Genomic DNA, 23,897 nt, shown 5'->3' with positions numbered 1-23,897 from the left:
TTGCCCAGCCTGCAGTGCAGTGGTGCAATCATAGCTTATTACAGTCTTGACTTCCTGGCCTCAAGCAATCCTCCTGCCTGAGCCTCCCGAAGTGCTGGGATTACAAGCATGAGCAACTGTGCCCAGCCTCAAGTAGACATTTTTTGCTTTTTTGAGACAGAGTCTCACTCTGTCGCCCAGGCTGAAGTGCAAAGGCGTAATCTCAGCTCATTGCAACCTCTGCCTCCCAGGTTCAGACGATTCTCCTGCCTCAGCCTCCTGAGTAGCTGGCATTACAGGAGCTCGCCACCATGCCCAGCTAATTTTTTGTATTTTTAGTAGAGATGGGTTTCACCATGTTGGCCAGGCTGGTCTCGAACTCCTGACCTCAGGTGATCCACCTTGTCCGGCCTCTCAAGTAGACATTTTAAAGCTAGTATCTATACATACCAAACACAAAGCCAAAACCACAGCTACTTACACTAAGAGTGGCCTATGGCACACGGCCCACAGGCCTCCCTTACTCAGCCTTTACAGCTCCACAGAACGGACACTGAGAGGCTTCCCATTTTACAGATGGGAAAACTGAGGGTGAAAAGATTAAGTAAGTTTCTCATGGTACCTCAGGTCAGTGCAGGGAATCAGGAATTACTTCTTTATGTGGAATTTTTCAATCACAAAATTGTTGCTTCTGCCTAGAATCCTCCTTGCAGATCACGTGACAACACATGCATGTCCTACCGCTTCAGCGAGTGGTCTCATGCTGCATTCAGAATAAACCCAGTTCCTTCCCAAGGCTGCCACGTCCCTGCGTGACCGGGGCCATTGCTCCACGTTTGCACTGCCCCTCACCTCTGCTGCCGGCCTGCCCTCTGCCTGAGAGCTGCCTGCTCTTCTCCTGTCCCTTTCACATTCTTCAAGGACCAGCCCCTACGAGGCCTCCTCAGACAGACCTGCCCCACCTCTTTCCTGCACACCACTCACTACGATCTGCATTCAGGCGATGACGGCCCACTATCTCCCAGGCAGTGGAGGACGGGACCAAGCGGGGACAGATGCACGGCTGACATGGCATCGGGCACCCCTGAGTGAACCCTCCGTCTTCCGTAGCAAATAGGTTTCTGCTTTTTAGCTAACAACTCTTATTGCTAACTTCTAACTTCAAAAGTAATATACATTTTCTATGGGAAATTTTGAAAGCATATGAGCAAAAAGATCAGCTGCAATCCCAATACGGAAAAAAATCATCTGAACATCATTGGTGGATTCCTCGGCAGAAGTGTACAATGGTACATGTGTGAAAAGTGAGGGCACAGCTCCTTGTTTCATAACCTGCTATTTTCACTTAATAAGCAACTCCTTTTTTATTTTTTCTTTGAGACGGAGTTTTGCTCTTTCACCCAGGCTGGAGTGCAGTGGAGTGATGTAAGCTCACTGCAACCTCCACCTTATAGTTTCAAGTGATTCTCCTGCCTCAGCCTCCCAATTAGCTGGGACTACAGGTGCCTGCCACCACACCTGGCTGATTTTGGTATTTTTAGTAGAGACAGGGTTTCACCACGTTGGCCAGGCTGGTCTCAAACCCCTGACTTCGTGATCTGCCCCCCTTGGCCTCCCAAAGTGCTGGGATTACAGGCGTGAGCCACTGCGTCCGGCCCCAGCAACTCCTTTCTTTACTGTGTAGACACATTTCCGTGTCAACTCAGACCACTTAGACAGCAAAAAGTAGTATGGACATGCCAATTCACAATTTACCATAACTGCTTCCAAGGTTTTTTTTTTATTTAAAAAAACAAACATGCCCTACAACAAACATCCATGTATAGACATCTTGGTAAAACACGTTTCTAGGAGTAGAAGGTCATTTTCATTTAAAATTCAGTCCATATTACTGGGTTGTATCAACTTACACTTCAAAACCAGTACTCCCACTGCCCACAGCCTCTCTATCACTGTTCCTTCAAAACCAGTACTCCCACTGCCCATAGCCTATCATTGTTCCTTCAAAACCAGTACTCCCACTGCCCACAGCCTCTCTATCATTGTTCCTTCAAAACCAGTACTCCCACTGCCCACAGCCTCTCTATCACTGTTCCTTCAAAACCAGTACTCCCACTGCCCACAGCCTATCATTGTTCCTTCAAAACCAGTACTCCCACTGCCCACAGCCTCTCTATCATTGTTCCTTCAAAACCAGTACTCCCACTGCCCACAGCCTCTCTATCACTGTTCCTTCAAAACCAGTACTCCCACTGCCCACAGCCTCTCTATCACTGTTCCTTCAAAACCAGTACTCCCACTGCCCACAGTCTCTCTATCACTGTTCCTTCAAAACCAGTACTCCCACTGCCCACAGCCTATCATTGTTCCTTCAAAACCAGTACTCCCACTGCCCACAGCCTCTCTATCACTGTCCCTTCAAAACCAGTACTCCCACTGCCCACAGCCTCTCTATCATTGTTCCTTCAAAATCAGTACTCCCACTGCCCACAGCCTCTCTATCATTGTTCCTTCAAAACCAGTACTCCCACTGCCCACAGCCTATCACTGTTCCTTCAAAACCAGTACTCCCACTGCCCACAGCCTCTCTATCACTGTTCCTTCAAAACCAGTACTCCCACTGCCCACAGCCTATCATTGTTCCTTCAAAACCAGTACTCCCACTGCCCACAGCCTCTCTATCACTGTTCCTTCAAAACCAGTACTCCCACTGCCCACAGCCTATCATTGTTCCTTCAAAACCAGTACTCCCACTGCCCACAGCCTCTCTATCACTGTTCCTTCAAAACCAGTACTCCCACTGCCCACAGCCTCTCTATCACTGTTCCTTCAAAACCAGTACTCCCACTGCCCACAGCCTCTCTATCATTGTTCCTTCAAAACCAGTACTCCCACTGCCCACAGCCTATCATTGTTCCTTCAAAACCAGTACTCCCACTGCCCACAGCCTCTCTATCACTGTCCCTTCAAAACCAGTACTCCCACTGCCCACAGCCTCTCTATCATTGTTCCTTCAAAATCAGTACTCCCACTGCCCACAGCCTCTCTATCATTGTTCCTTCAAAACCAGTACTCCCACTGCCCACAGCCTCTCTCTCATTGTTCCTTCAAAACCAGTACTCCCACTGCCCACAGCCTCTCTATCACTGTTCCTTCAAAACCAGTACTCCCACTGCCCACAGCCTATCATTGTTCCTTCAAAACCAGTACTCCCACTGCCCACAGCCTCTCTATCACTGTCCCTTCAAAACCAGTACTCCCACTGCCCACAGCCTCTCTATCATTGTTCCTTCAAAATCAGTACTCCCACTGCCCACAGCCTCTCTATCATTGTTCCTTCAAAATCAGTACTCCCACTGCCCACAGCCTCTCTATCATTGTTCCTTCAAAACCAGGACTCCCACTGCCCACAGCCTATCATTGTTACTTTTTTTAAACTTTATCAATTTGAGAGGCAAAAAATAAAAACCTGTTAATGAGGATACATTGAAAAAATATATTTACTGGCCATCGATTTTTCTTCTTTTTGGAACCATCTTTTCATGTCCTTTGTCTATTTCTCTAGGTCAGTGACTGTCTTTTCTTATTGATTTATAAAAGCTCTTTCTATAGTAAGGATGTTAACCTTTATTTTTATGTGGTAGCAATTACTGCCATTTCTGTATTTGTCTTTTAACTTTATTCAGGCCAAGCCCCCATTAGACCTACTAATCTTTCCCCATGATTTACAGCTTCAGTTCTTAGACACTTCTTTCCAGCTCCAAGATTATTTCAAAAAATTACCTTTATATGTTTCTACTTTTCTAGTTTTATTTTTTACATTTAAATACTGGATTTATATGGAATTATGGTTGTCAAATATGTGATGTCTTATTATTTTTCAAAACGGAGAGCCTGTTTTTCCAACATCAATTACTGTTATACTAAAGAAGTTTCATCATAAAAATGTGAGAGAATGTTCATCTGTTAATATGATAAACTGTACTAGAAGATCTTCTCATTTTGTGACATACTGGGATTCCTGGAACAATCCTACTTGCTCATAACTTATTACTATTTTCATACATAGCTGAATTCAGTTTCTTATCTTAACATCTATACTTGTAAGTGATCGTGGTCTACAGATTGCCAAGCTTTGAGAGCTTCATTCTTTTCCATCTTTCTTAATGCTCTGGAGTGGCTTTAATGATGTAGGCGTTCTATTTCTTGAGGGTGAATTAACTTGACCTTTAATTTGTCTTGGCTGACTGCCTGGGTTTAGAGGTATTTCACTAACCAATTATTTTCAAAATTCTTTCAGGTCTATAGATCTATGTCGGTTCCTTATTTATGAAATAATTTCAGCAACTCATGTTTTCTTAGAAAACGTTATTTTTCACTGATTTTCAAATTCATTCAAATTTGAAATAATATATGTTCTTCATATACTTTAAAGATACCTATAATTTTTTTCCTCTGTCACACACGCTGGAACGCAGTGGCGTGGTCTTGCCTCACTGCAACCTCCATCTCCCAGGCTCAAACAATCCTCCCACCTTAGCCTCCAAGTAGCTGGGAGGCCAGATGTGTGCCACCAAGCCTGGTTAATTTAATTTTTTTGTAGAGACATGGTCTCACGATATTGTCCAGGCTGGTTTCTACCTCCCAGGCTTAAGTGATCCTCCCGCTTCACAGCCTCTGTGAGGAGCTGGTGCTACAGGCATGCACCACCATGCCTGGCTACATTTTTGTAATTTTAGCAGAGACGGGGTTTTGTCATGTTGCCCAGGCTGGTCTCGAACTCTTGGACTCAAGCGATCTGCCTGCCCTGGCCTCTCTATGTGCTGGGATTATGGGCGTGAGCCACCACACTCCACAGCAATTTATTTCTAAGCAATCTTTTCCACGTCTGATAATCAGTAGCACAAGTTTTATATTTTCAGTTTTGTAGAATACAAATTAGAGACTTAAAGATTTTTCTCCTGTTACGCAGTCTGTTTCAGAGATGCCCATATGCCTGGAGGCTCAGCTGTGTCTTCCGAACTTTGGAATCTCTGTGGGCGCAATGACATTTCTGTCTCCGCATCTATTCAGAGAGAGGCTGGCCTGTGCTTTTGAGAACTGAGAGTTAGCATGAGTTTTGTCAGATACTGAGTAGATCTCTGTTCAGGTGTCTCAGGCTTGGGTGGATGGAGACGGGAAACTTCTGGGTGTGCTGTTTTGTCTGCCAGGTGCCAGGACAATCAGGGAGGTGTGGAGAAGGCCATGCTGGTTGGCAGCAGCCTTGTGTGCAGGGCTGCTCCTCTGCGAGCCCCACAGCTGGCAGGGGTCAGGCGCCTTCCCTGGGCTCACAACCCCTCTCCACGCCCCAGAGCTGGCTGCGTCAGGCGCCTTCCCTGCGCTCGCAAACCCTGGGGCAGGAGGCAGGTTCGGGCTGTGGTTTCTTTCTGGGTGTGAGAACGGATGAGGTACTGCTGCCTCTGGGATGCCCCCAGCTTGTTCCAGCCTCCTGACCACCCCTCTGCGGCTGACGGTCGACTCCCCTGGGGTCACCGCCCTGAGTCTCAAGGGCACTTCTCTGCGAGCTCCAGGTGTGCTGCCTTACCCTGACATACAGACAGTACCTCCCCCTGCTTTCTAGAGCAATAACCATTTTCATCCTCTACTTATTACAATCCTTTGGTTATTCCAATGAGAGTCTGCGGGTGGCCGGGAAGGGTGAGAGATGGATCATTTGTGCTCAGGTAACCTCCTGGAATGAGAGGCCCAAAGACACACATAGTGAATTGCCTAGTTAACAGTTCATCCACACGGATTTGGTTTTGCTAAATGATCACCATTCTCATACAGCAAGGCATCTTTATGCAAAGAATGGTCCTCTTACCACCCCAGCCTACTTCCTCAATCTCTCGTCTCCACTCTGCCTTTCCTTCTAACCCAAGAGCTGTCACCTCGCCCCACTGCCACACCTGTCACACTCCATTCCAGGCCACCAATGCCACCAGAAATCTCTGAAGTCGCTCCAGTGGCTTAATTGCATCGCAAAGTCACCAGACTGGATAAAGTTATTCTGCTGACCTGAAACCTGTCAGATGTACCGGCCCCTCCCCCAAAGGGCACGCCTGGACAAGCTGGCCAAGGATCCTTCACCAGCCACCCCCCTAGTCACTGCTGACTACCTACCACATCTCAGCACAGGGCCGGGCAGCTCGCACCACGGGGCTCCTGCCTAGGGCTGCACCCCCGCCTCGGTGCCTCCCGTTCCTCTCGCAACACCAGCTGAACGCCTCTCCTCCACAGAACCTCCCTCCTGTGGGGGAGCCCACCGCTGCTCCACACGGGCTTCCATGAGGTTCCTGGCTACGGGGCCTGCTCTGGCCTTTGCTTCTGTCTGCTTTTTAATTGCACTGGCTTTTTATTTTTACGTGCATGTGTGTCCTGCAACATGAAAGTCTCCCTCCAAGAACATAATAAAGTAACTGAAATCGAGTGAGCGAAGTATCGCCTGGCAGAGATTCTCAAGGAACCTGCTTTGACAAGTAAGTAAATGAATTTCATTGGTACAACAGTTTGCATATAAATAGCTTCAGAAAGTCCCAGGGAGTATGAAGGATTATTTGAAACTTTCTGCAAACGTCCAGTACAGTGAACAGACTGTTAAACAGACACATACCTAAGGGCTGCTCACACCCACGTTACCTCCAGTGCCACGCTAGGCAAGCACGACACAGCGCAGAAGGTGGAGGTTTCGCCACAGCCACCTGCGGGGGCCGCCAACCCCAACCCAGCCTGCAGGTGAGGTCGCCGAGGATCCTGCGCTTGCCGACTTACGGTGGAACGTGCAAGGCCAACATGCAAGTGGCAGCGTACCTTTCACCAGCTTCCCGTCCGGGACGGTCTTACTGGACGACGCCTCCTTCTTCCCGCCTGAGCCTGCCCGTGCTCCCACCTCGGCCGTGTCTTCAGGCGCGCCGTCCTCCCCAGTGTCACTCGGCTTCTCAGGAGCAGAGTCTGTGGGAGCCTCTTCCGGTGCGGACACAGCCTAGAGATGAAATGTCACTATAAACTGTCAGCAAGAAATTATACAGACATTTTCAAAAAAGAGAGATGTATACAGTATATATGTTTCACTGGACAACGGCAACTGTACATTACTGCCCAAGCAGCACTGGGAATAGACTTCCATATCCAGATCTGCTATTTTTTCTTACAATAGAATGTATCAAAGAGGAGCAGAAGATTTTCTCCTGTCTGAAAAAACACTATACTCTTTGAAGCCCTAATACTGCCTTGGGAACCAATCTTCGGTACCTTTTCTTTGGACGCTGATTACTGAGAATTCTTTAAAAATACCAAATTATCCTCATCACCTACAGAGGAGTCAGTTTCTTTCAGTGTGGGCCATGCCATCGGAGATAAAGGTCTGAAGAAATCTCCTGAGAAGCAAGGTCCATGTCATCTCTTCACCAAAACTGGCTTTACAAAAATGTCAGGGTGTCTGTATAACTGAGAAGAGCAGAGCAAAGGCAGAAGACGGGGCTGCGGGACAAAAAGCACTTCCAAGGGCACCAGCACCACGCCGGGGACCTGGTGAGGGGGAAGGGCGTGCAGGAGCAGGCAGAGACCATGCTGCAGGACACCCCCAGCAGCAGCTGGCCAGGTGTGAGGCGCCCACATATATATATATATATTCTTTTTTGAGACAGTCTCACTCTGTTGCCCAGGCTGGAGTGCAATGGCATGATCTCTGCTCACCGCAAGCTCCGCCCCCCGGGATTCATGCCATTCTCCTGCCTCAGCCTCCCAAGTAGCTGGGACTGCAGGCATCTGCTGCCACGCCTGGCTAATTTTTTGTATTTTTAGCAGAGATGGGGTTTCACCATGTTAGCCAGGATGGTCTCGATCTCCTGACCTCATGATCTGTCCGCCTTGGCCTCCCAAAGTGCTGGGATTACAAGCATGAGCCACCGTACCTGGCCATATTTTATATATTTCACACATGTTAACACAACACATGCAGGGTACCCAGCTGTCAGGAAATGTAGCTAAAAACTGTAGACAGCCAAAACATTGAACAGCTGAAGGAACAGGATTTTTTTTGTTTAGAATGTGCTGGACAAACAATCATCAGTACTGTGAATGTGGGCAGATGCTTTCAACAGATCAAGTTCCAGAGCTAAGGGGGATGTGAAAGATGGAGTATGCCAGACACACATTAAAGAAAGGTGAAGAATCACCCAGCCCTTTCACCTGTAGGAGAATAAACAGAAAGTGACTTCTGATCTGGAAGGCAGAGCCACCTGTAACAGCTTCACGGCCTCCCGGTGTGCAGACACGTACCTGCGTGCTATCGCCCCCTTCTTTCTGGAGGAAGAACTGCTTCTTAAACTCATAATAGGCATTATACTGGTGCCATGGCTGCAGGAATTCAAATCTGAGCAGAAGGAGAAAGAAAATGGGTCATTTACCAACATAAGCACACTGAAGTAACAACAGGCCCTGTTCTCCTAGCTCTTTACTGATCTCCACAACCCCACAAGGTGGTTACTATTACAGCTACTCATAGACGAGGGAGACGGCATACAAGGGGTCGAAATCGCTTGCCCGGGGTTACACAGGTCACACGGCAAACTGACAACATATTTTTAGGCTTTACTAGCACTGAAGCATGGGACATTACTTGGTTTTTAAAAAGAAGGGTTTGTGTCTAGATTTTTAAGGCAGATTCTTGAAAACCATGAATTATAGGGTTTTATTTTAGGTAGCTTCAAAATTCTTTTTTTTTTTTTTTTTTTGAGATGGAGTCTCGCTCTGTCGCCCAGGCTGGAGTGCAGTGGCCAAATCTCAGCTCACTGCAAGCTCCGCCTCCCAGGTTTATGCCATTCTCCTGCCTCAGCCTCCCGAGTAGCTGGGACTACAGGCGCCCGCCACCTCGCCCGGCTAGTTTTTTGTATTTTTTAGTAGAGACGGGGTTTCACCATATTAGCCAGGATGGTCTGGATCTCCTGACCTCGTGATCCGCCCATCTCGGCCTCCCAAAGTGCTGGGATTACAGGCTTGAGTCACCGCGCCCGGCCCAAAATTCTTACTTAAAAAATGAAACAAACAAAAAACAGGTAACATAATTTAAAAACACCACCCCAAGTCTAAGCAATTTAACAAGCTAATTTTTTTTTTTTTTTTTTTTTTTTTGAGACAGAGTCTTGCTCTGTCGCCCAGGCTGGGGTGCAGTGGCCGGATCTCAGCTCACTGCAAGCTCCGCCTCCCGGGTTTAGACCATTCTCCTGCCTCAGCCTCCCGAGTAGCTGGGACTACAGGCGCCCGCCACCTCGCCCGGCTAGTTTTTTGTATTTTTTAGTAGAGACGGGGTTTCACCGTGTTAGCCAGGATGGTCTTGATCTCCTGACCTCGTGATCCGCCCGTCTCGGCCTCCCAAAGTGCTGGGATTACAGGCTTGAGCCACCGTGCCCGGCCTAACAAGCCAATTAAAAAATGTATTTATCTAAAGACATTGGTTGGGTGTGGTGGCTCATGCCTGTAATCCTAGCACTTTGGAAGGCCGAGGCAAGTGGATCACTTGAGGTCAGGAGTTTGAGACCAGCCTGGCCAACACAGTGAAACCCTGTCTCTACTAAAATACAAAAATTAGCCTGGTGTGGTGGTGCGCACCTGTAGTCCCAGCTACTTGGAAGGCTGAGACAGGAGAATTGCTTGGGCCCAGGAGGTAGAGGTTGCAGTGAGCCGAGATCACGCCACTGCACTCCAGCCTGGGTGACACAGTGAGACTCCATCTCAAAAAAGACATTTGAGCCAAGAAAAGGATTAAAAATACATAAAAAAAAATTCATTCTGTACCTACATTTTTTAAAAAAGGCTAAACGAAATCCCCAAATGCCATATACCTAACATACAAAATTCTTCTTCTGACCTTTGATCATTCTTGGCACGAACACTGGTCTCGAACTTCAGGCCGTTCCTGGCGACATACTCGGCTAGCTTGTCAATCACAGGCTGGACGTCGGGGGGCGGGGGGATGATGGTGGCCACGGGGGCAAGTGCACTGTGGGAGAAGAGTCTGTGAGGCCCCTGGGCCTCAGGGGCTCGCCAAGCTCCGTCCTGGCTGCTCGGAGGTCCTCACCGCCTCAGATGTCCAGAGAGACATGTGAGTTACAGTATATAGGGGAGGCTCTTGTTGAAGGTGATGCATACGACAGAAACTAAAGTCAACTAGACAGGATTATTGTCGAGTGAAAATGGGGATTTTAGTGATAAAAGGTGCATTTTTCCTAGTAATTAACATTTCTCCCCAATCACAAGCTAATTCTTAGAAATAAACAAGAGTAAGTTTTTGTTGTTGTTGCTGTTATATTAAAAAAAAAAGTCAGCAAGCATGATTCAGCTTTCTTCATTTCCTGTTTGACTTGCTCAGCATGACCAGAAAGAGTCGTTTTTACAGAAACTCCCGTGTTTTATTACATTTCCCAAGAGCCTCCTTTCAAGGCCGGGCATTCCAGGCCCTCTGGTAAAGCACCTGTCTCCTCCTCGTCCCACGAACACTGGGGGCCCTCGCTGTTGGGGAAGCTAGGGCTCTGCCGATGGCTTCACAGGTTAACTGAAGTAGCTGCCAGGCCCCTGCAATGGCCAACAGCTTGGGAGACTCATGAAGCACCCCAACATCACCTTCCTCAACTTTACGAACCTGCATGTTTTACAAACAACTGCAGTTTCACTGCATACTGATTTTGCCTAGCACAGCTCAACTGAGACTCTGACACAAAGCGCAAGAACAGATGCTGGAGATCTGGGGCCAGCGTGCAACGTGAAATGAACTCAACTTTATAAGAGGTTTAACTTCAACGCTAAAAAGTTTGTGCTACGACCATTTCTGTTTTCCTGTCAACTTTGTAACTTGGGGATTTGGAATAATAACTACTCAGATAATGGGGACCCCTATATGTGATCCAGATTACAAGCCCCCCAGGGAGACACAGACGGCTCCAGTGACTGCAGTGCTAAGTGACCCACACAGCAGGCGCCGGCGGACCCTGCTCCTACCTTGTGGTGGTGGTTGTGGAGGTGGCCCCGCTGCTTGTCTCCGTCGTGGTTGGGGGCGGCGGTGGCGTGGTCCCAGGAGGCGGTGGGGCAGTGGTCGTCACTCCGGGGGAGTTAGACACGGTCACACCAGCAGGAAGGGTGCTGTAGTAAGTGGCCACGTCGATTCCGGGAGGGGGCGGCGCCAGGCAGTAAGTGCCATCCGGTAGCATGTAGTAGCTGTAATACATGGCTGCCACGGTCGCTGTGGAGACACATTGCCCGGGAGTGAGCGTGGCCAGCGACAGACTGGTCCGTGAGTCTGCAACACAGTCACAAGAGCCTGTCCCCCGGCAAGATGCAGCCTTGCTTCTGCTCACTTCCAACCATGCTGTTTTCTAGATTTTTCTGATACAAAAATGTTGTCTGTGCCATACGCAATTTAAAAGAACCAGGCAAAGCCACAACACACATCCAAAGACAGATGGAAAGTGAACAGCATGAGGATGTTCAAAGCCACCAGACGTGAATATTCTCTAGACAAATTAATATTCTCCTTAACTTCAAAATGTGCAGGTTGGGAACAGTCTCCTCTCTTGCAGCAACCAGTCACCCCTTTGCTCACACGGCTCACGAAGGCCACCTATGCTCCTAAACGCACATGTGAGGAAACGCCTCTGGCTAGCTGCCTGCGCTGACATCAGCTTTCATTCTCCAGGCACACTGCTCCCTCCGTTCGTTCACACGTTAATCCGGAAACTACCCCCTCGGTAAGGCAGGTGCTCCTGGCAACCCCGGTGTCAACCCCCGGCCCCAGCAACACAGGCTGTGCGGGAATTTATCCAGTAAATAAAAGTTCCCAGGGGCACTGAGTCTGCGTCTGGACCTTTCCATCACAGAGAGTGATGTACGCCATCTTCCCCCCTATTCTGTGTACACATGCAGGTATCTGTAGGGCAGTGGCACGCTGTCTTAACAATTAAAAATCCTGTACATTTATCCTTTTTGGGGCTAAATGTTCAGAACCATGAATCGCAGAAGATTCAACGATTACTTATGAAATTTAATTTCCAGTCCTGTTGTAGATAAGCAAGTAGTTCTGACTACACACAGATTTAATTTCCTCTTTATTAGGAGATGGCAAAATTATTTTTCTAATTAAGAACTTTTATCTTCATTTTCAAATAATTCACCTTGAAACGATAACACTGAAAAACAGTGAAAGCTTAACCATGGTTTCCAGTAATGTATGCTATGCAGAGAAACATTTCAGAAGTACGACTTAGACTCTCTTGACCTTTCCGTCATAGATTGGCGAGGCAGCATAATTCCTACGTACTGTCGGCATATTCTCCAGCTGCCAACGACTTATTTAAATTAATTACACACGATGAACTCCTAAACCGTCGTTCTGTAGCTCCATGTTATATACCAACCACCATGACACAGAAACAGCAATACTCCAAATTTTCAAAATAAGATAAGTGGGCTCAATGTACTCCACATTATCGTCTACACAGAAATATCTGAGTACCATCTCTGAGAAAAGGCCGGGGGCAAGGATGAAACCCTTGGAGGTCAATGGGAGGAGGCTGACAGCAGGGCAGGCCCCGTCTCTGAGGTCCTACGGGGCAGGTCCTGTCTTCACTGTCTCGGTAGCCTCTGCACTGAGCACAGAGTACGTGCTGGACCGGCGAGCCGACCTGATAGTCCAGCACAGGCTTTCCTATCAAAATCAGGAATCCAAATATAAGCACGTGCTTCTGTAAGAGACAACGTCGTCCCTGGAAGAGGGGAGCTGCTGCTTCCATCCACTCCCTGCTGGAGCCATCAGGCTACTGTGTATGGGCCAGGGTGAAGCCAGCACTCCAGGGGAGACAGCGCAGCCCACTGTGTGCTTGGCTCTGGGGAGGGCTGGGCGGAACCGACGCCACTACTGACTGGCTACTGTCAGGTCTCAAGCCTCCCACCTCAGCAGGAAGGACGGAAACCCCATGTCCTGCCCTGGACAGTCAGTCTCATCCCTAAAAAGAAGCCCAAATATGTTTTAAACTGGGGCCACAAAGGAAGGGATCTGAATTCATAAAAACAAACAAAACAAAACAGTTTATAATTATTTCAACTAGTAAGTACATATTACGCAACTCCAACCTGATACCTGCATTCTTTATGTAACTGTGTAAAGTGCAATCACCCTGGAACACAACAGAGATGAAGAAGTTATTTTCAAAGCTAAGCGCCATTTCTTTGAAAGAACCCGCAGACTGTTAGACTATATGACCTTCCTGAGCATTCCATCTTGTTAAATAAAAACGAAGTGTTAAAAAAAAATAGCAGTGCTGGCAAAATGGCAGACTACTCAGAGACTCATCCACTACAAACGTCAAAAACGTTGGCTAAAATATAATGAAAAATTTAGCCTGGGTGCAGTGGTTCACATTTATAATCCTGGCACTTTGCGAGGCTGAGGTGGGAGGATGCTTCAGGCCTGGGCAGTATTGTCAGACCCCATCTCCAAAAAATAAAATAAACTAGTTGGGTATGGTACACACCTATCGTCCCAGCTACTTGGGATGCTGTGGCAGGAGAATGGCGGGAGCCCAGGAGTTCGGGGCTGCATTGAGGTGTGATGGCACCACTGCGCTCCAGCCTGGGTGATAGAGTGAAGCCCTGAGCTGAGCTCACAAAAAGAAAAAAAGGCTGTCTCTAGGTGTAAAAATGAAACAAATCCCCAAATCTGAAAACACCTCCAGGGACATCCTAGCCTGGGTCCCCAACTTGCTTCAGAGGCTCCACACAAAAACCACCCAGGCTGACCATGCTCTGGGCACACCCTTGACCCAGACTCAGGAGATTCTCATGGAGGAGAGCTGTGAAGCCGAGATACGCGCAGCCTCTGTGAGCCGGTCTGCTACTAGCCACTGCTGCTGTGACCTCTTCCCTGTGATTCTCTCCAAGGTTTTAATCAAATTTGAAAATCGTCCTGCTTCTCAAAAGGACTCCAAGAGAAATAAAGTATGTGCTGTTCAATGAGATGAAAACACTCATCTGTCGGCAGACGGTGGAATGTGGAACGTGGGGCGTGTCCTGTGGCACTGCCATGCTCCGAAGTGGCCCGGGAACCAGTGCCGCAGGGGTGCATGAATTCCGCTACACTGCTCTTGGGTTGCCTCTCCCAGATTCCCATTTCGTAGGGTATCAGGGATGTGAAGATCTGAGGGAGGACATCAGATCCATCCTTCCCCAGATGCTGTGGCCCTGGTGGGAGGCAGGACGGGCACAAGGCATCTGGAACAGCCCAGGGCCAGTCTCCTGAAGGGCTTCTGCCGCTTGCCCAGCCCGCCCCTTGCCCTGGTTTCTGGTCCCCAGGTCTCTGTCCTTGGCACGGCCTCACAGGGTCTCTGCCTGCCACGAGAGGCCCCTATTCAGCTTATCTCCAGTGCCACTTCTTTTGGGAAGCCTCTGCCTCCTTGGCAGACTCAGGAGGCCTTTGCTCTGGGCTCACGTGGGACCTCACGTGGGACCCTGTACACAATGCCCTAAGGCGACTCCTGTGCCAGCCACCAGGACTGGGGTGCAGCTATGGCCCCAAGGACTCCACATCTCCAAATAGTGACCACAAAACCTCAGCAGCTCGCACAGCTCCTGGCATGAGCAGGCCCTCAGTAAGTGTCTAATGAGTGAGTTCATGCCAGCTGGTGGCATGGCCTGGGCTGCTTCTAAAATGCCTCAGTGCTAAAATATCCCGCAGTGACCATGAAGCTGCTTGACACATGCCCCACACAGTGGCAGCACCACACAGCTGACAGAACCCTTTAACTGGACTGAAGCCCTTTAAACTGACTAGCAACTACAGCACACAGGGATTTTGTACACAGCCCCTTGTATGTTGTATATAGCAATTCTCATGAACACTAAACTTTAAGAATTTCTGGACTAGAACAGGGTGAGAACAGAATTAGAATCTACGAGCTGGGCTGTAGTCTAGAAACTGAAGTCTGGGCTGGCAAAAGTCACATCAGCTTTACAATAACTGTGCTATCACTAGTCATAAATGGGGGCGGGCACAGCGTGCCGACAATAACTGTGCCATCACTAGTCATAAATGGGGGCGGGCACAGCGTGCCGACAATAACTGTGCCATCACTAGTCATAAATGGGGGCGGGCACAGCGTGCCAAGGGGCTCCTGCTGTCCTCAGGCTGCCACGACATGCAGGGAATCTCCTGGGCTTATCGTGAGGCTACTTCCCAACAACCTCACCATACACTGACAACACCGTGAAATGGAAAATGCACTGAATCCACCTGTAGCCTACCCAACATCATGGCACAGCCTCCCCTGCCTTAAATGTGCTCAGGGCACCTACAGTAGCTGATGGCTGGATGAAATCATCTAACACGAAGCCTATTTTATAATAAAGTTTTTAGCATCTCAAGTAATTTACTGATGCTCTACTGAATGCAAATTGCATTTGCCCCACCATCAAGTTGAACCCTCAGTAAGCTGGGACCACATATATTTTGTTAGGTTTGTTGCTGTTCTCAGGATTTTATATTGAATTTCCCAAAAAAGGACTAGGTTTTAAAGTAAGTTAAATGCTGATGTAATGTTACTCTAATAAACACTATGAGTACTACGAAAGCCTACTCCAAATAAATCCAAGAAAGGAATTCCAACAGGTACCTACACAGTCCCTAAAGGCAAGTATAGCTGTACGAAGAGAACCAAGCTGCTTAAAAGCAGGAAGCACATTTGTAAGTCCTTCTTCCCCAATACTGCCTCCTCTGAAACATGCAGAGCTACTTAACACAGGTCAGAGAAATCTGCCTAATTATCTCCCAAGGCCCCTCTATTCAGCTGGCTTCTTACAAAAACCAGAGCCAGTTTCCTGGTATCTCCGCATGATCTTAATCTCGTGTAAATTCAACAGACAGAACAGAACTCCTGTGCTGAGAAGGTTCTTAGAGAGGAGGAGACTGGTGAGCAACCACCTTTCCGGAAGAACTAAGTCAGGGAAGATGAACAATGTGTGCATTAAGAATAAAAACAGGGTCAGGCGCGGTGGCTCAAGCCTGTAATCCCAGCACTTTGGGAGGCCGAGATGGGCGGATCACGAGGTCAGGAGATCGAGACCATCCTGGCTAACCCGGTGAAACCCCGTCTCTACTAAAAAATACAAAAAACTAGCCGGGCGTGGTGGCGGGCGCCTGTAGTCCCAGCTACTCGGGAGGCTGAGGCAGGAGAATGGCATAAACCTGGGAGGTGGAGGTTGCAGTGAGCTGAGATCGCGCCACTGCACTCCAGCCTGGGCGACAGAGCGAGACTCCGTCTCAAAAAAAAAAAAAGAAAAGAATGAAAATAGGCTGGCCAGGTGGCTCATGCCTGAAATCCCAGCACCTGGGGAGGCCAAGGTGCAGGGATCACTTGAGGCCAGGAGTTCCAGACCAGCCTGGCCAACGTGGTGAAACCCGTCTCTACTAAAAAACACAAAAAAATTAGCTACTTGGGAGGCTATGGCAGGAGAATCACTTGAACCCGGGAGATGGAGGCTGCAGCCAGCTGAGATCAGGGACAGACTGCCTCCAAAAAAAAAAAAAAAAAAAAAAAAAAAAGAATTAAAATAGTTAAGAGTTCTATGGAGATAAGTATAGATATTCTGAAAAAACACACCTATCCGAGTAAGCCCCTGGGTGTCAGCCAGGCAAATGTCACTAGCTGAGCATATCTGAGAGGCAGCAACAAGCCAGCCCTCCTGTCTCCTGGCTCTCCAGCCATCCAGAGCCAGACGTGGCCTCGCTGCTCCCACAGCCCCAGGCTCTTCCTCAGCACCAGCCATGCCTCTATCTCCTTTCCTGGATCTCTAAATCCTGTTGACAGGGACTCTTCTAAGTTCAATGGCTTTAAATTCTATTTATACCTGATGGCTGCAGAATTCACATCTCCAGCCCTGAGCTGAACTTGAACTTGTGCGTTAACCACCTACTCAATGTTCCCACTGGGACGTCTCACCCATATTTCAAGTCGAATGTGTCCAGAACAGAGCCCCTGATTTCTCCCATGCCTCTCTTCTGTAGTCCCTCAACACAGGAGGTGGCCACACCCCTCGTCCATCCAGTCCATCTGTCAGACCCCATGGCTGATGCCCCATGATTCAGCTCTGCGACCTGCCCTCCAGCTCCAGCACCTCCTTCCCTCCACGTGCACAGCTCTGCCCCGGGCTTTTCCGCCCTTGCCTCCACAGTTTCTGCCTGAATCCCTCCCACGGTGACCTCTCTCAACCAGGGTCAAGCTAGGTCCCTTGTCTGGGAAGCCCTCCTGCAAACCCACTTGCCTGCTTCTCCCACCTCATGTCCCATTGCTGTCCCATCCCCCACCCTGCACATGGTAATTGCTGGGCTCACCTGCACTTCCTCTGGTCTCTGGTCACAGGAGGCCTCCCCGACCCATGATGCCAGCACTGCTAGCCTCCCCAGAACCCTGGTCCCCCTGTCATGGCCACTTTCTCCATCGCTTTTAGTCACGTGTCCACTGTCACTGTCTGGCTCTGCCCTCCAGAACATAAGCTCCATGGCAGAAGGAGCTTTGTCCACTGTGTTCCTGGCATGGCAGAGCATGATGCAAATCGCTCAAAGCCTGTACAAGTTACACAGGAGAGAATGGGAATGAACATGGCATGAGATTTTGTTGTTTTTTTTTTTTGAGATGGAGCCTTGCTCTGTTGCCCAGGCTGGAGTGCAGTAGTGCAATCTCAGCTCACTACAAGCTCCACCTCCTGGGTTGATGCCATTCTCCTGCCTCAACCTCCCCAGTAGCTGGGACTACAGGCGCCCACCACCATACCTGGCTAATTTTTTGTATTTTTAGTAGAGACAGGGTTTCACTGTGTTAGTCAGGATGGTCTCAACCCCCTGACCTCGTGATCCGCCAGCCTCAGCTTCCCAAAGTGCTGGGATTACAGGCGTGAGCCACAGCGTCTGGCCGGCATGAGCTTCTCCATGGCAGTAAAGGCTCCTGCAGATGGTGGCACCCAGCACCCACATTCTTAGGGAAAGTCATACCCATCCAGCAATTCTAGGTCCTTCCGAACTACCTGTCAAATGGGAGGGCAACATTAAGGCATTTTCAGATATCCAAGAATTTAAAAAACTTTGTGTTCCTATGTACCCTTCCTTGGCAAACTACTGGAGGATGTGCTCCAGCAAAATACAGAAGTAAACATACAAACAACAGTAACAGGAACGAACACAGGAAAGAAAGACAAGTCACAGAAAAGTACTGGCTACAGGCTCAGAACACCACTGTTCCAGGCGGGGGACACAGAAACCCAGCTGTCAATTTCACCAAATGCACACTGCAAACAAATGACCCACACACCAGAGAAGCTGGCTCCACCTGGATCCAGCAGCAGCAAATGAGGCATCAAAAGTCAAGACCTGCTTAAAAGATGGCACCATTACGTGAGTCTACACTACAACAGCGCTGTAGGTCCTCAGCGAGGAAGTCAGCACAGCTCCGTCTGAGAACTGCCCCTCTTGCCTGCATTCCCTTCCATTCTTTGTCCACACGCACACTGACTTCTCAGAGATACAGAGTGGGCTGCATTGCGAAGATGATGTGCACGCTCCCAGCACTCACCTGAGATCTCTCCAGTTCAGGCTAATGGTTCACCAACATATGCAGTCATCGGTAATACTAGGCATGTACATGTATTAGTGTGTCAAACAGAACATGCAATATGCAGCAAATTTCCTAGACCATAACCGATGTTCGTTTATTTCCATTTAATTTTCAAGCTGGATTCTAGGAGGAAGCTGCTGAGAGCAGATTTACCCTAGCAGTGCTGGTGAGCCAGGTAGCCGCCTGCTCTGAAGCCCACAGCCTGACCTGCTGCCAAGAGCCACTGTTCCCGGCAGGCTTATTCGACTGCTGGATCAATGTCAGAATACATTGTTATCATGGCAATTCCACTATTTAGTGTAAAATTCTACAATACTACTTTTTTTTTTTTTGACAAAAAAAAAAAAAAAAAAAAAAAAAGCCATACTAAAAGTTTTACTACCATCTGAAGATACAGATCACTGAAAGAGGTATTTTTAGTTCCTTCAGACTGTGGCAGACTGTTGATTTGAGACTCTTACTCTGCTTACAGTTAGAGTGCTGCCTTATTCACAGTGAAGACCTGCACCCCAGGAGAGGTTCAAATTCTATGCATGGAAATGTCAGGCATTGACAACACAATTCAAGAATAATTGATTTTATTACTGAATTCTGCATTCTCAAGAGTGAGGCAGTGCCTAATACACCCAGGGGATGTTAGAAACCTTCAAGGTCTTCTAGAAGTGAATGAGAGAAAACAGGGCTGAGAAACTCTTTCTCCTTCTGCAAGTTTCTCTTTTCCACTCAATTATCTCCATTCTCAAGACTTCTGACTTCATCTCCTGAACTCAGATAATTTTCAAGAATTCCTAAAAGACCCCTTCTGGCAATAGTTTGTTTCAGGCAGGGTGGTTACCTATTAGCTCTCTATAACATAAATCTCATATTGCAAGAATAAAAATGGTAAAACAAACCAAAAACTCCTTAAGATGTAAGCCCACAGTTTTTAAGAAAATATGACTTCCTTCCCATCCTCCCATACTTAAAAGCATTTATTATTTGGCTCATCACACATTGTGTCCAAATATTTTCCAACTGAGATAAAACAGTGATATAGTTTGGCCGTGCCCCCACCCAGATCTCATCTTGATTTGTAACTAGCACAATTCCCATGTGTTGTGGGAGGAGCCTGATGGGAGGTGACAGAATTATGGGGGTGGGTCTTTCCTGCACTGTTGTCGTGTTAATGAATGAGTCCCACAAGATCTGACAGTTTCAAAAACAGGAGTTCCCCTGTACAGGCTCTCTTTGCCTGCCGCCATCCAAGTAAGACATAACTTGTTCCTCCTTGCCTTCCGCCATTATTGTAAGGCCTCCCCAGCCATGTGGAACTGTTAAGTCCATTAAACCTCTTTTTCTCTACAGTCTCAGGTATGTCTTTATCAGCAGTGTGAAAATGGACTAATACAGTAATTTGGTACCAGAAGTGGGGGACTGCTGAAAAGATAACCCCAAAATGTGGAAGTGACTTTGAAACTGGGTAACAGGCAGAGTTTGGAACAGTTTGGAGGGCTCAGAAGAAAACAGGACAGTTTGGAACTTCCCAGATATTTGTTGAATGGCTTTGCCCAAAATGCTGACAGTGATAGGAACAATAAGGTCCAGGCTGAGGTGGTCTTAGATGGAGATGTGGAACTTGTTGGGAACTGGGGCAAAGGTGACTTGTTATGTTTTGGCAAAGACATTGGTGGCGTTCTGCCCCTGCCCTAGAGATCTATGGGACTTTAAACTTGAGAGAGATGATTTAGGGTATCTGGTGAAAGAAATTTCTAAGCAGCAAAGCACTCGAGAGGTGACTTGGGTGCTGTTAAAGGCATTCAGTTTTATAAGGAAACAGAGCATAAAGGTCTAGAAAATTTGTAGTCTGACAATAGAAAAGAAAATCCCATTTTCTGGGGAGAAATGCAGGCTGGCTGCAGAAATTTGCATAAGTAACCAGGAGCCAAATGTGAATCCCCAAGACAGCGTGGAAAATGTCTCTAGGACACGTCAGAGGTCTTCATGGCAGCCCCTCCCATCATAGGCCTGGAGGCCTAGGAGGAAAAAATGATTTTGTGGTCCAGGCCCAGGGTCCCTGTGCTATGTGCAGCCAAGGGACTTGGTACCCTGTGTCCCAGCTGCTCCAGCTATGACTAAAAGGGGCCAATGCATAGCTCGGACTGTGGCTTCAGAGGGTGGAAGCCCTAAGCCTTGGCAGCTTCCATGTGGTGAGCCTGCGAGTGCACAGAAGTCAAGAACTGAGGTTTGGGAACCTCTGTCTGGATTTCAAAGGACGTATGGAAATGCCTGGATGCCTAGGCAGAAGTTTGCCGCAGGGGCAGGGCCCTCATGGAGAACCTCTGCTAGGGCAGTGCAGAGGGGAAATGTGGGGTTGGAGCCCCCAGAGTCCCTACGGGGGTACTGCCTAGTGCAGCTGTGAGAAGAGGGCCACCATCCTCCAGACCCCAGAATGGTAGATCCACCAACAGCTTGCACCATGTGCCTGGAAAAGCCAGTCACTCAACACCAGCCTGTGAAAGCAGCCGGGAGGGAGGCTGTACCCTGCAGAACCACAGGGGCGGAGCTGCCCAAGACCATGGGAACCCACCTCTTCCATCAGCGTGACCTGGATGTGAGACATGGAGTCAAAGGTCATTTTGGAGTTTTACGATTTGATGGCCTTGTTAAATTTTGGACTTGTACAGGGCCTGTGCAGCCCCTTTGTTTTGGCCAATTTCTCCCATATGGATGGTTGTATTTACCCAATGCCTGTACCCCGATTGTATTTAAGAAACAACTAACTTGCTTTTGATTTTATAGGCTGATAGGCAGAAGGGACTTGTCTTGTTTCAGGTGAGATGTTGGACTGTGGACTTCTGAGTTAATGCTGAAATGAGTTAAGACTTTAGGGGACTGCTGGGAAGGCATGACTGATTTTGAAATGTGAGGATGTGAGACTTGGGAGGGGTCAGGGAGGGGGTAATGATATGGTTTGGCTGTGTCCCCACCCAAATCTCATCTTGAATTTTAATACCCACTATTCCCACATACTGTGGGAGGAAACTGGTGGAAGTGAGTGAATTATGTGGGCAGGTCTTTCCTGCGTTATTCTCGTCATAGTGAATGAGTTTTATGAGATCTGATAGTTTTAAAAACATGAGTTTCTCTGCGCAAACTCTTTGCCAGCCACCATCCATGTGAGACATGACTTGCCCCTCCTTGCCTTCTGTCATCATGATTGTGAGGCCTCCCCAGCCGTGTGGAACTATAAGTCCATTAAACCTCGTCTTCTCAGTCTCTGGTATGTCTTTATCAGCAGTGTGAAAACAGACTAATATAAACCGTAAGGCTATCCGTATCACAACACAGAATGGTTTCCAATGATCTGTTAACGGGTTCTTATACGCCAAGACCTACTTGAGAAAGTCAACACTTAACACGCAGTCCATCACAACCACACTGTATTCTGTTGCAACTTCCAGATGACCTAGTAACTTAAAAAAAAAAAAAAAAAAAAAAAAGTTCCCCAACAAGAGAAGACTCGTTTTGACATCACCGAATTGGATTTGGGAAACCCGAATGAATTCTGTAGTGATGCAAGATTATTCTACTTGTCAAGTTGGGAAACTACAAAAATGAATCTGTTTTGGGCATTTAACCAGCTATTTGGAATTTTAGCCCACTGTGCTTAAAAGTCACCTCTTTTTGGCAAATAAAACTTTCCTCTAGAAAAAAAAAAAAGGCCTGTCTCTAAACATTACTTACCATTTTCATCAGTGACCCTCAAAGCAAAAAGTTTTCAATTTTTAATGCTGTATTGAGGTTTTGAAGATTTCTTACATAAAAATAGTTGTGGGTACAGAGAGCAAGTGGCTGAAGTGGGACCTGGGCCCCACCACAGAGAGAAGCAGGCAGAAATGCCATTGACCTGCAGTGGGGATCTTGCCAGTGAGGAGAAGGGGGCTTGTGGACTGGGGGGCCCTGCTTGACGGACAAGCTGTGATACTCAAGAACGTCTCTCTCTGTGGGTCCCTCTCTGGGGGAAGGAAATGCACCAGGACATTTTTAGAATCTCACAGAAGACAGCAGAGGACAGGTCTTCCAAAGAAGGCTGCTGGAAGGGAAGACAAAGGAGCTAAGAGAAGGTGAGAGAGCATCAAGGAGAATCCACCCATACCAAGAACACACAGGCTCGCACACCAGGGAAGGAAGAGCGCCAGATGGCATGAGACCCCGCACACGCCCCCAGGAAAAGCAGCAGAGGGAAACAGCATGGCACGTGAATGGCAACTCAGGCTGAAGAAGCGTTAACCCGAGGAACCTCTGAGCTCTCTGAGCCACAGACGAATCTGGGAAGACAGGAGTTCAACAAAACACAAAAATAAGGTAACACAACCACATGCAATAGAGGGGGAGGCTGTGAGGCAGGGTCCAGCAGGCGCTCTCCCTGTTCTTGTACAGCCATCAGCAGGACGGTGTTTACTGGCTTTTTTCTCTTTTGAGACAGGGTCTTGCTCTGTCACCCAGGCTGGAGCACAGTGGCACAACCATTGCTCCCTGCAGCCTGGAACTCCTCGATGTCCTCTCCACTGCCAACCCCCACACCTCACTTTCCCCAGCAGCCGGGACCACAGGTGTGCGCCATTATGGTCACCTAATTTTCTTAATTTTTTTGTAGAGACAGTCTCACTATGTTGCCCAGCCTGGTCTTGACCTCTTGAGCTCAAGAGATCCACTCACCTTGGCCTCCCTAAGTGCTGGGACTATAGGTGTGAGTCACCATGGCTGGCCTGGTTTTTACATATTTAAATGGTTGAAAAAAATACAAACAAACAAAAGAATAATATTTTATGACGTCAAAATTACATGAAATTAAAATCTTAGGCCAGGCACGGTAGCTCATGCCTGTAATCCCAGCACTCTGAGGGGCCGAAGCGGGTGGGTCATGAAGTCAGGAGTTCCCAGCCTGGCCAAGACGGTGAAACCCCGTCTCTACTAAAAATACAAAAATTAGCTGGGTGTGGTGGCAGCGCCTGTAATCCCAGCTCCTTGAGAGGCTGAGGCAGAGAACTGCTTGAACTCGGGAGGCGGAGGTTGCAGTGAGCTGAGATCCGGCCACTGCACTTCAGCCTGGGCGACAGAGTGAGACCCCATCTCAAAAAAAAAAAAAAGAAATGAAAACCCTCGTATCCATCAATTAAGCTTTAGTGAAGCCCTGCCACACACACGGGTCTACGACCATCTGCAGCTGCCTCCACACCCCAGGGACAA

At 48.1% G+C, this 23,897-nt stretch overlaps 1 protein-coding gene across 7 annotated transcripts in view; it reads right to left on the bottom strand.

Moving 5' to 3' along the window:
* The window catches only part of SFSWAP (splicing factor SWAP), a 94,194-nt gene that overhangs the window by 39,374 nt on the left and 30,923 nt on the right, over positions 1 to 23,897 (bottom strand). For all 7 annotated transcript variants that reach the window (XM_005572640.4, XM_005572641.4, XM_005572642.4 and 4 more), the window contains exons 8-11: positions 11,014 to 11,254; positions 9,887 to 10,018; positions 8,299 to 8,392; positions 6,829 to 7,000 (exon numbers count right to left, since the gene is read on the bottom strand). In XM_005572640.4, coding sequence (XP_005572697.3) covers positions 6,829 to 7,000; positions 8,299 to 8,392; positions 9,887 to 10,018; positions 11,014 to 11,254 — 639 coding nt within the window. The remainder of the gene's footprint in view (positions 1 to 6,828; positions 7,001 to 8,298; positions 8,393 to 9,886; positions 10,019 to 11,013; positions 11,255 to 23,897) is intronic.

This window comes from Macaca fascicularis, chromosome 11, assembly GCF_037993035.2.
Source record: "Macaca fascicularis isolate 582-1 chromosome 11, T2T-MFA8v1.1".
Classification (NCBI taxonomy): Eukaryota; Metazoa; Chordata; class Mammalia; order Primates; family Cercopithecidae; genus Macaca; species Macaca fascicularis.
Note: the sequence above shows the minus strand (reverse complement) of the source record. Positions and strands in the feature narration are given on the sequence as shown.